The 12,038-nt window shown below is 33.0% G+C and overlaps 1 protein-coding gene across 1 annotated transcript in view; it reads right to left on the bottom strand.

Annotated features, from left to right (window-relative positions):
• dennd1b (DENN/MADD domain containing 1B) overlaps window positions 1-12,038 on the bottom strand; it is a 393,949-nt gene that overhangs the window by 131,234 nt on the left and 250,677 nt on the right. Inside the window, exon 12 of the mRNA XM_039734662.1 lies at window positions 11,302-11,403. Within this exon, the coding sequence (XP_039590596.1) occupies window positions 11,302-11,403 (102 nt within the window). The remainder of the gene's footprint in view (window positions 1-11,301; window positions 11,404-12,038) is intronic.

The raw sequence follows: 12,038 nt of genomic DNA, 5'->3' as shown, positions 1-12,038 counted from the left end.
ACATTAAATACCTTTTCTCATGATTGGACATACCTGTCTATGAAGTTCAAAGGCTTATCGAGCTAATCCAACCAATTTGGTGTTGCAAGTACAGTAGAGTCTCGCTTATCCGACATAAACGGGCCGGCAGAATGTCGGATAAGCGAAAATGTTGGATAATGGCAGATGTTAAAAAAAAGCCTATTAAACGTCAAACTATGTTATAATATTACACATCACGAACCTAATAATCATGTTTTACAACAAAACAACAGAATAAATTAACTGAAAAAATGAACTTACAGTTACAGAATTCTCTGAAGTTAAATACAGCATGTACTGCACTTAAAAAGTTCAGTCCTGTGATAATTTAAAGACATTTTTGATCGTAGTCTGCTTTCCTGATGAGTGATGTTTCTTCGCTGTCAAGTCTCACCATCTTTGCAGCATCATTATGTCCATTCCTGTAGCTTCTTCTTGTAGCTCAATGTAATTAATTGCAGTTTCTACAGCCTTAACTCCGTCACTGATATAGTCAACATCTGTACGAGTGTATACTGTTTATTACAGCATTGTGACTGTGTGTATGTGTGTGTTTGTCCTGTGACGTGGGAGTCCCCGTCCTGCACCCGAAAACACGAAGCTGAGTCTTAGTACTTTAGCAACAACAGCTTTATTAAGCTTGAAACAGCAACACCGCGGTTATTTATTGCAGCGGGATCTGCCATTCTCCTAAACACAGACACAGCAGTCAGGCAGGGTCATGGGAAAGTAATACTGTGCCCTTGCGTATTTATAATGTTCCGAGTATCACCCATGGCTCCCAGCTGGGAGACTGCGATTGCTTTGGGACGCTCTTCCGCGTGTCATCCCACTGGGTGGAATCCCACAAGAGTTTAGAAACTCACTCTCACCAGCCATGATTCTTTTCAAAGGTAAAGTGCAGGTTAATTTGCTTTATGTATTTTTACTTTATATTTTTATTAATCATTTTTATATGAATAGTTTTGGGTTGTGGAATGAATCATCTGAGTTTCCATTATTTCTTATTGGGAATTATTTGCACTGATATACTGTACGAGTACTTTGGACTGCGAGCACATTTCCAGAACGAATTATGCCAAACCGAGGTTCCAATGTAATTAGCTGCGGTAGAGTTGGGAGCAACAAAAAATAGACTACACTCACACTCGCAACTTGCAGTTCTTGTGGCTGATTTTTGCTTTTTTTTGCGGTGGGACGACGGATAATACGGAATGTTGGATAAGTGAAGGTAGGATAAGCGAGACTCTACTGTAATCAGTATTGAGCAGTTACATGCATACAAATCAGCAAAATTACAAGGGTACCCAAATTTTTGCACAGCCAGTTTTCACATTTGATTTAATTTCATACAATTAAATAATGCTTCACTAAAAATCTTTGTTTGGAAAACACCCCAGTACTCAGATGTTCCTAAGAAATGAAAGACCACTGTTATTGTTTTTGTTGAAAGTAAATTATTATGCAGGCTGAGAGGGGTTCCCATACTTTTTCATATGACTGTGTATATTTTATATATATATAGTGTGTATATATATATATATACAGTGAACCCTCGTTTATCACGGTTAATCCGTTCCAGACTCTACCTAATTTTCGCGAAGTAGGATTCTTTATTTATAAATCGAATATTTTCGCAGGTAGAGTATAGAAAACCTGTTTACAACCTTCTAAATACGTTTTTTTAACATTATTAGAGCCCTCTAGACATGAAATAACACCCTTTAGTCACCATTACACTCGTATTATCCAGTTTATTAGACAAAAAAAAATAAGTCATATTAGACGTTACAAATATCATATTACTACTAGGCTTACCGCCTTTTATCCTCAATTTGTGTGCGCTCCATGTGTACATCAGGCATGTAAGTGTAGGGAATGAGAACATCAAAGTGCCCATTCATAACATCTCCCGAAAACCTAAGTTTTTTATCCCCTAGATTGCCTGTCCAAAGTCGTACAATGTCAGCCCGAATCTGTACCACTAAAGACGGAGTTTCATGCACTAAATAAGCTATAGATGAGAATAAGCAAGCACCATCTCCCCTGATATTTACTACGCGGTGAGGCATTTGTACTCCATCAACATTAATTATTTCCAGAGACATAATTTTGTCTATTTTTCCAGCGCATCGCGCAGAAATGCAAGGGAACGATGGGAGCTCCAGAACTCGCATCACGTCGCTTCGTACCGCAAGCCGCAAGTAGTAAGTCTGTGATAAGCGGAATACCGCTACGCTTTGCACTCACGGGACAGAAGGACAATCCCGACCGCTTTTATATAGTAGATTATTGTACTGTACATTTAATTACACACACACAGTTCTTACACACAACCACTAACCTATGAAGGCACAACCTCAGTAGGAGAGTTTTCAGGTGGTGCAGTATCTTCAGGAGGTGCGTTGTTGTCTTCATCCGATGAAGGAGTACTAAGAGTAGGCAGTGGGTGTCTGGGTGCGCGGCTGAAGAACATCTTGATAGGCAGTTGCTGGTGCTGTCTTTTCATATGCGTGAGGAGGCTTTTGTAGGGTATTGCCATCTTTGATCATATCCAAGAGTTTCACCTTCTCCTGGATAGTAAGCATCTTTTTCCGGCGCTTAGTTTTATTGTCAGAAGGCTTAGAAAAAGCCGCACGTTTAGGAGCCATCGTGTGGCTTAGATAAAAGTTCTCAGAAAGCGCATGCGTGGTGGCGTAAGCCTGTATGAGAAAAATCGCGATAGAGTGAAGCCGAAAGTTGAAGCGTGATATAGCGGGGATCACTGTATATATATATATATATATATATATATATATATATATATATATATATATATATATATATATATATATATATATATATATATATATATATATACACACACACACACATATATATATATATATATACATATATATACACACACACACACATACATACAGTACAGGTAAAATTCTGTTACAACGAACTGCCAGGGACCTAAAAAATATTTAGTTGTAATGAGATTCTGTATTTGTCACCATAGTGCTTTCTTTACCTTGCGTCCAGACATTTGCAGTCATTTCAATAGCTTCTTTCGCGTTAATTTTAATCTTCTCCTGTCTACAAGTTATGCTGATGAGAATTTTTCTCAGCATTTCCTTGCAATAATACACTTTCAAGGTACGAATGATGCCCAAATCCAATGGTTGAAGCAGTGCTGTGCAATTGGGTGGGAGGATTCAACAAGAACATTATCTAAATGTGGAAGTATGTTGTGGGCAGCACAGTTAACAATCAGAAGCCGAATCATCATTTACTTCTTTTTCATATTGTGAGGTTTCTGAACTTTTTTTTTTTTTGGGATCTCCACTATCCCCCACCCAACGGCACGACACGCCAAAGTGCGTCCCGAAGCAAGATTACCGCATCTTTGGAAGATTGTTTGTCCGTTGCTGGGCCAGGGCTGCAGTGAAGCGCCATAGAAGCAAATCATAAAAGATCGTGGTCGCGCTATAAGTCTCTGTCTTGCACCCCAAAACACAAGGCTAAGTCTCAGCACGGTTATTTATTGTAGCGTGATCTGCCACTCTCTAATACGCAAACACAGCAGTCAGGCAGGGTTGTGTTTATGTTAGTGGCCAAGTAATACTGTTCCCTGCATTTACCATTGACATCTTTTCTGTTTTCTACGGTGGCGAGCCGCAGAACAGCTGCGCACCTTTTGTTGCCCCACCAATGGATAAACAATCTTCGACAGACACAGTGATCGCACTTTGGGACATTCTTCGGCGTGTTGTCCAGTTGGGGGAGGTCCCAAGAGAGTTTAGAAACCTCACATTTTCTTGAATGACTGCCACATAAATAGGAATGTTTCTTGAAACGAGTATCACTGAACATAAAAACAGGTTTTTGGACATCTTCAAATGCAGCAGGTTGCATACATTTGCAACCCAAGATTTTTCTTCTTTTTTTGTTCGGTCTTTCAAGATAGTTGACAGTGTCGATGGTGAAATTCTGAATTCACTGGCAACATATTTTTCTTTTCGGTCAAAAATTTTACGTTTTTTTTGTTTCAAATATGAACTTTTTATCGTTTTTTTGAAATTGCCATTTCTATAGGAAGGTGACACACAGTATAACCAAACAAATCATAAAAGCAACAATACCTGCATTAAGCTCTGCACCAACAGACATAGGTAAGTGAATTAAGTCAGCTGAGCCACTAAATTAAAATATCCATAACAAGTTCTTTCCATCCTTACCATTAATGCTATTTTTGTTTTTTGAAAACGTTCAGTAGAGGTATTTTTTGAAATGGTATAACACATAAACATATATTAAACCCAGTAAAATTATTCAGAGGAAAAAAACATGATTTATGCTAAAGAAAATGATGGGAAATAATAGATTGATCCCAGCTGTTATTGTTTGAATAAACTGTACCTAAAAATCAGACAAGGCTTCAAAATTCTAGAAACAGAAGATTTTAATGCATAACATGGAATTCTCCTCTTAATAACTAGAATTTGGGGCATATGCCATATAGCTGATTGTTCTTTGTTGCACACACATCTTATGGTGTTTATTAACAAAGAATATAGGTTTTGACAGCTTCTGAAATCATAAAAAAAGCCTTCGTTCATATCCAAAGCAGATATAGAACATTCTAAAAATTTCTTTCTTATATTAAAAAAAGTGTTATGATATAATGTGAATTTCATTTTGTCTTTTCAATGCGGGCAGACAAGTACATGACCTACTTGTTACTTTAAAAGGGAAAAACGCAGAGCAAGTAAAGTTACATAAATTTACCCTAGGCATTTGTGTAAAATTCTACAAATTTGCACAAAAGTAAAAAAAAAAAAAATAAATAAATCTGCAATATGTTGAATAAACTGACAGATTACCCTGACATTTATTTTCAAACCTGTAGTCAAAGTTAATTTGCAAACTTAACATCAATTTTGTAAAGGCAAATAGAAACGCACAATTTCTTTATATAATGTATTAATTTTTTCTTTCCAAAAATGATAGAAAGAATAGGTTATTTTCTTAAAATTCTGATGTTTTTACTTGTTTCCTGAGGGCTAACTATCATAGTTAAAGAGAAGCACACTTTAAAAAGAACATCAGCTTAAAAAGTGAGAAAAATAGATCAACTAATGACAAATATTAATACTGCTCTCAGGCTGTCCATTGCTCATTCTCAAAGAAAATTACAATACAAGAAAAATACAGATTTTTTTACTGTAAATGAGAACAGCACTTGCACATTTACAGACATACTGAAAGCTTAATTAGCACAATAATTGTCAGTATTTTAACAAAACAGAACAATTCCACAAAAAAGGCAACAAAATGATGTTGACATGAGCTACACAAATACATCTACATTTTTTTTAATTAAAATCAATATTTAAATAATTATATAAATTCAAATATTTAAATAATTTAATATTGGTAATTAATCATTAATATCTTGTCTTATTTTAAGTATATACATTTACACAAATTAAAAAAATCCCTGAGGCAAACTCCACCCCACAAAACAGGTATTGTTATCCACATAGATGATTTAGATGGATGAAAGATCTAAATCCTCACAAATGATGTTCCCCACGGGATGTGGGGAGAGGGTGCATACAAACCTTATTCAATTTCATTTTTATTGTTTAATGAATAGGTGCTGAACTCTATTGTTCTTTACTACCAGCTAAGCCTCAACTTTAACAGATGGCAAGTCTAGCTCCCTACATCTGATGCCAGTGTCTATCGACTGCATAAACAAGTTAAAGGAGAGGGAAAAAAAACAGATGAAAATGTTATGACAAAATTAGATACCACGTGTCAATAATAAAAACTATAACTTTAAATAATTAGTGATACGCTTATTTGGCTGAGACAGTATTTGATATTTATTAAACTGTAATCCAGTGATTGCAAATGTCTCTGTGTCTGGGTTTTGTGAAATGTACCCTATCAGGCACAACACAGTGAAGAGAAGCTTTATTGACAAATATATTTTAGAGAAAAATTAAAAAGCGTTAATTACATTTTATATAATTATATTTAAATTTATTTTTAAAATGTATATTTTTCAGCCAACTTTGCAAAATCAAATAAACATTAAAAATCTAACTCAAACCAGAATGCAATAACATACAGTATTTAACACTGTGTTTACACAGTTGGACTGTTAATATCTTACTTCTGGTAATCAAAGTCTGTCACTATAATGAGAAAAAGATAAAAAAAAAAAATCTATGGCAAGAAATATCAAAATATACACTTTTAATTTTTAGATGTTTTCTCAGGGATTTGACAAAAGAGATGTAGACTACACCTAAAAGAACACCAAAGCTTAATAAATAAATGTGGACTTCAGATCAATTCTGTTGACATAAATTGGGTCCCCTCCTAATATAAACACTGATCTCTTAAATAAACTGAATATTAAATAAATAAACAAAACTTTCATGTTTGAGTGACCAGGCATCCAAGACTACTAAAGTGTTATCTTTAATTCCACCAGTGTTTGGATGCCATTCTATGCCATGTCCTGCTTATATTGAAAAAAAAAAAAATGACATTGTAAAAAATGAACATTATCCATTTGATTTTCTTAGCTTATCCTCTGCTAACCCTGTACAGTGCAAAATCTCTGGTGGAGCAAAGCCATGGTCCTTGGATTTGCTGATTTATGGACACAAGCCAGTCAGATTGCACAAATCTATAAACCAATGAACTTTATGTAGAAACTACTAAGAAAACAGATGTTTGATGTACTCTTTTTGGGAGAAAAAGAAAAATTTTATTATATAAAAACTACTCGTTCAAAATAAGCAATATTTAAATTTTGGTAATTCTCTTAGTATCAAATAAATTACAGTTTGTAACTTTTTCTTGAATGATTCTGTTATTAAAAAATGTTCCATATGTGTTTAAGCAATACCTTTTTGTTTGCTTAATTTACAGAGTGAATGATTAAGTGGACTTATTAAGTAAGTCAATAATATCTTGGATCACAGAGGGGCATGATAGTCACCATGTAACGATTCACTTGCCAATATAATCATTACATATTAATGTATTGAAAAAAAGAATTCTGAATGTTGTCTTTGTCCAACAGACTGCATTAGCTGGAGACTCAGACTATATTGAAGATCACAAGAATGAATTAACTCTGCTCACCTGTAATGATCCATCATTGATTGAAATAAAAGACACATTCAATAAAATCACTATGCTGTTAAATAAAAGTAGTAATAATATACAGCATTTTACCCAGAATACCGATCAACATATATGCACTGTTTTGCAGGAAAATTTATAATAAACTCTGTCAATGTCAAAATGAAGAGGGGAAAAAAAAAAAAAGAAAAAAAAAAAGCAATTATCTTAAATTTTGGTGAAATCTTAGTAAATATTTCTTAGAGGACAGAAATAAAATCATCATACAAAACAATCACTTCAGCTAAGGAAATGGCTTATTTTCTACAGTAACATACTTGTCGTGTTTGCTCATCAAATTAGTAGAATGCTGTACCCTGAAAATGCTAACAGCAAAGTATTGTGTAAAACTAAAAAGGCTAATTTCGGAATTAACCACAGCTAACTTCCGTGTCAGTCTTTATATAGTCCTTTTCTTTTTATGATGACCATTGTCATGTTGTCTCAACTTTCAGAGACACATTTTTGCAATTACAGGTAAACATATACAAGCAACGAGACATATCCAAAAACACAAAAAAATGTTGAGTTTAAACTATCTATAAAAATTAAGATGAACACATCCACCTACAGGATGTGACAAGTCTTTGGCCCAGAATAAATACAAAATACAACAGTTTATAATAATTTGAAGGTGGACTGAGAGAAAAAATATATAAATAAAATCTGCTATCAATGTGACAAAAGCCATTCTACACAAACACTGTACAGTTTGTCAGAATTATTCACAAACAAGACTGCAGCTTACTCATACTGAACTGGTGTGACATATGTGTAGAAGTGCAGTGTACTTTTGGTTAGTAAACAAAAAGAAAAGGAAACAGTACACATTATTAAAATATCTATCTATTTAAAATACTGTATAAAATAATATGTTCAAAGAAGTTGCATAATTGCTAAATAAGTAACAACTGATAAGATTTGATCACCATCTAAAAAACAATGCTCAAGATAAATTGCTAAAAAAATAACCCATTGCAAATCTAATTTTTAGGCATATTTCTGGAATCCATGCTCATCTGTACTGATGCAATTATAGTTAAAATTGGCACTGAATGTGTCATCGATCTATCTATCTATCTATCTATCTATACATACATACATACATACACACGTGTATACATATATAAAAATGTACATGCACGCAAACATATAAATGTATACACATATATAGATGTACATGCAGAAATATACACATAAACATCCTATATATACTAATACAAGATGTTCATAAATGATTCCCAGTGTGCCAGTTCTGCAGATAGTTACAGTTGCATACAGTGATTCTGTGTGCTTACGCTTGATCCATACATCTGTCACTAGTAGTGCTATATCACATGTTAATTAACAATGGTGTCCCTTACTGAGAAAATACAACATCTTGTTTGGCTAAAGGAAACAAAATCTCCAGTAAGTCATTCATAATTGTAAAGAACAAAGTATGGAAGGAATCTATGTGATGTCAAGTTAATTAATTTATGAATTACTAAAGGCTTTTTTTCCTCCTTCTGAGCAAATCTGCTTATGATTCCCAATTTCAATTAAAACATTATCACATACTGTCAATAGAGCATTCATCTTGAGGAACAGTGCAGAACAAGCAAAATAATATTCTACAAATGCAATCAATACTAGAATACTACAACCACAGAAAAGAAGCATTGTTTAATGGAAAACAGTGAAAGTCTGAAATAATTATTTAATAGCAAAAATATAAGCCAAGACTCTAAATATTTAAGAAGCTATTGAAGACTTTCCTGTTTTATGAATATTTTCCTAATTGCTAAAGATCTCAGTTAAGGTAAGGTTAATTATTTATGGGCTTTAAATAGTTTATGGTTGCTTATTTCTAATTTTTTTTATTTTTCTAACCTAGTCTTGTAATGTGTATTTCAAACAGACTACTAATCTATGCTGACTCAGTTACCCTCATTTGCAAGTTGCCTTGGTTAAAACATCTGCTGAATGAATTAATTTAAATATAAATCGTACTGCTCCTTTTTTCACTGCACAATACAATACAATACTTTGTGTATACATGTAATATAAAGGAAAAGCATAACAGTTTACAGCTTAACATATTGCTGTATTACATCTGATGATTTTAAGAATCAAGAAATTATTATAAAGTTTTTGATTAAGTGGTAGAAATAAGCATAGTTAAACTTTTAACAGTTTTTTAGATTTGTTTATATATTTATGCATTTATTTATTTTTAAGAAGCCTTATGTGTTTAATAAAACTGTTTTCAATTTTTCTTTAACCATTTCCTGCATTTTCATCAATGAAGCACCAATTATTTTGAACCTTTGTAAATCTTCAGGATGTTGCATAATGTAACCACCACTGGCACTGTAGCATTTCTAATAGTCAATAAATCTAAACTATTAAGTGCGAATATAATAAAGTGGCCATTAAGAGGAGGACACCCTAGTGTGTAGTATAGTGGTTCACATGGAAAAAGGGGCAAGTAATTCAGGACAACTGTGACCCCTAACCTTTAGAAACACAGGGCTAGTGGTCAGCCTATCAGAATAATAAAGTCCACATGGAACTAAAGACCCCAAGCCTATAATTATACTTATCTAAAATGATTATCCTAAATTGATACAGGCCCAAGTTTTGCTAAAGTAAAAAGAAACAACATTTTTCTGCATACCCTATTAATTTTATGACTGCAGAAATGAGCAGCATTTTCTGCTTAACAACATGTGACTCACTAAACGTCTACAAAGCTTTGAACTAAACCATTGAAAAATCAGTTCTCTACCATTGGCACTAGACCTCTGAATAGGTTATATGCCTGAAGCTGGATACATTGCATTTCTAAGTATTAATTACATTAAAGATTAATGACTCAAATTCAAAATGGACAATAAAAACAAAAATTAATTGCTTAAACTATAAATTACTGGCACTTGTTAAAAAGCTACACAATTAATTTCCTTTAATGCCACTTTTTAAAATAATTATGAAAGAAAAGAATACATGCAACATAAAAAGCTAAACATAATGAAGTTTGAAACATTAGGAAAATTGTATAACAGTTAATGAGAATTCAGTCAGAGAAGAAGCCAAAAGGAAAAAAAAGGGAAGAAATATGCTGTTCAATAATTAATAAGAATTCTAATGTATAACTGGTTAGTTATTTTTGCCCTGTTTTTTAAAAAAGCATTTCGATAAATATATTAACACATGTAGTAATAAATGTGACATTTTGTTTAGGGAGCAGATAATTTAACATGAAACACAAAATATGTTTTATCATTAGTCAGAAAAATAGCAATGGGAGATCAAAGGCAACACAGATCTGCCACTTAATTTATCAGACTACACAGACAAAAGAAGTTTTTCCCCCCACTATCATTTTCAAAAGACCCAGTTTCCTTTCATGACAAATTCAGTTTGCAATTTAATTTACAAATGGAATCCTCAGCAAGCTCCAGAATTTTGCAGTGAAACCAGAAAAATGTCCAGTTTTCCTTCAGAGAACAGTGTCTCAGTGGGGCTTCCAAAAATAAAATAAATTTAAAAAACTATTTTCTAACAAACAAATATTCTGCTTTCAGAACAGTAAAGGTAAGCATAAAAGCAAACACTTTCACTGACCCCCACTGTAAGAGCACCTCTTTATTATATTGACCAATGCTATAAGATCATTAATTAAAAAGGAAAAGCAATGGCAGGTGGCAGAAAAGCAGGAACTGATAATTGGCCCCCTTCTTCTTGCCTCCAGTAACTGAGCTCGTTTCTTCAACGAGACATGCCAGTAGGAAGACAGAAATGCCTACTTTGTAATATAATGATTAAGATGAGATGAAGAGACTGTTATGTTCTTACTATACTAATGCCTAATGAACACCACTGGCCTATAATTAGATCTTGGACATTAACATTATAATGACCGATATGTTCTCATAAAACTTTTATTGATGTAAATTTAAATAGTAAAAAGTTAAGCTTAAGATTTTAACCAAAACTTTATGTAAAATATTTTTCAACCTGCATCTACTGAAAGCTAATGAGGATAGGGAACTTATTCTGAAGATCGAAAAGCATCTAATCATCCAGACTCGGGGGACTTACAACGTCACTGGGCAGGTTCTGCAGGTCCTCAAATGGTGTTTCCAATGTATTTGTATCAACATTTAAGATGACAACATCTTCCAGGGCTCTGTTTTTAACCCTCTATATAGAAAAGAACAAACAAAATGTAGTATATTATATTGAAATAGCTACAATCATTCAGAAAATAGAAAATATATTGGATTTAAATTATAATCAAGCATTCTTTTAAAATTATGACAAAATAGAAAAACAATTTTAAATAATGTTTATTTATAATGTTCCTCTCAAAAGTTCAAAATTTGATACATAAATAAACCAAATAAAGATAGACTACAGAAAATTGTTTCAGTTTGTGCAAATAAAAAAGGAAATTCCTTGTTTGGGTTTCAAATTAAACCAGCCTCAAAAGACAGGTTAAACCAAAGCATTGAAATTGTTTTCCTTTACTATATGGGCATTATCTTGTCAAAAAAATATTGTTTTTAAATAAAAGGTAAGTTTACCATATCATTACACCATCACTGATATGGCAATAACATTTGGCAACAAACACACAGTATTTAGAAGAATAGAAATTATATAAAATTACCAGAAATAACATTTAATATGTACAGTATACAGTGTATATAGCTGACATAGAGGACACATTTCTTTTCACTTGGAAATTCAGTTAGATCATTTATTCTCTATAATCAAAAACCTTATTAAATTATGAAAAATGCACAACTGCACTATTCTCAACTGACAAAGATAGG

Source organism: Polypterus senegalus, chromosome 14 (assembly GCF_016835505.1).
Source record: "Polypterus senegalus isolate Bchr_013 chromosome 14, ASM1683550v1, whole genome shotgun sequence".
Taxonomy (NCBI): domain Eukaryota; kingdom Metazoa; phylum Chordata; class Cladistia; order Polypteriformes; family Polypteridae; genus Polypterus; species Polypterus senegalus.
Note: the sequence above shows the minus strand (reverse complement) of the source record. Positions and strands in the feature narration are given on the sequence as shown.